The sequence below is a fragment of the Sinocyclocheilus grahami genome, unplaced genomic scaffold, assembly GCF_001515645.1.
Source record: "Sinocyclocheilus grahami isolate Dianchi unplaced genomic scaffold, SAMN03320097.WGS_v1.1 scaffold8942.1, whole genome shotgun sequence".
In the NCBI taxonomy this organism is placed as follows: Eukaryota; Metazoa; Chordata; class Actinopteri; order Cypriniformes; family Cyprinidae; genus Sinocyclocheilus; species Sinocyclocheilus grahami.
The window spans coordinates 5,301-6,078 of NW_015512307.1; the positions used below are offsets into that span (position 1 = coordinate 5,301).

At 34.3% G+C, this 778-nt stretch overlaps 1 protein-coding gene across 1 annotated transcript in view; it reads right to left on the bottom strand.

Annotated features, from left to right (window-relative positions):
* Positions 1 to 465: 465 nt before the first annotated feature.
* LOC107578118 (electromotor neuron-associated protein 1-like) overlaps positions 466 to 778 on the bottom strand; it is a gene marked incomplete at its 3' end in the record, with an annotated part of 1,057 nt that continues 744 nt past the window's right edge. Inside the window, exon 2 of the mRNA XM_016264105.1 lies at positions 466 to 567. Within this exon, the coding sequence (XP_016119591.1) occupies positions 466 to 567 (102 nt within the window). The remainder of the gene's footprint in view (positions 568 to 778) is intronic.

Here is a 778-nt window from a genome sequence, read left to right on the forward strand (position 1 = left end):
TTGTCAAATGGCATGAAGCTACCTGCTATCACAAATACTGTGATTCTGACAGAGTAAACAGAACATATGTTCTGAATCTCACAACATCACAAGTGTTCCTTATGCCAGAAGTGGCATGAATGCATTTACAAAGCAATTACAGCTGTATACTTTTCTACTAGGGGCTGAGGTTGGTCTGCACAGGCAGAAATCACTCTGGTTTTTATGCAGTATTTTTAGTGTGCCTTTACACTGAGTTTTAGGAAGACACCGAGCACCTTCAATTTGGCTGTGTAAATACACCTTTTTACATTTTGCACTATTAAACATTGCACACTTTGAAAAGAAAAATCAAACAATCATTAAATAATCAAACACAAATGGCTACTAGACATCACATAATATGCTCCTGGTTAAAATAGTATTTGCAATATATATATTTTTGCAAAAGCTCATGCATCATCTTTTGAAACTTTAATAACTCACCTTTCACCTCTGATGAGAACTGGGCAGAGTGTCTTGCTTCAAAGAGCTTCAGTTCCTTATTCAAGTCACAAATGGTCAAATCAACGTCCCATGACAGGATCCCTGTTAGATGCAAATTTAATAAATCAATATAGTATGCAATGCTAAAATGTCACAAGATAAACAATATCCCACACAACGGTTGCACAATTGAAATAACTGCAAAAAATGCACTGTAAAAAATGAAAATAATAACAAAGATTATGGGAATATACATTCAAAGAAAATCCTATTCCAGGTTTTCAAAGATTTAAAATGTCACGTTTAATTCAGC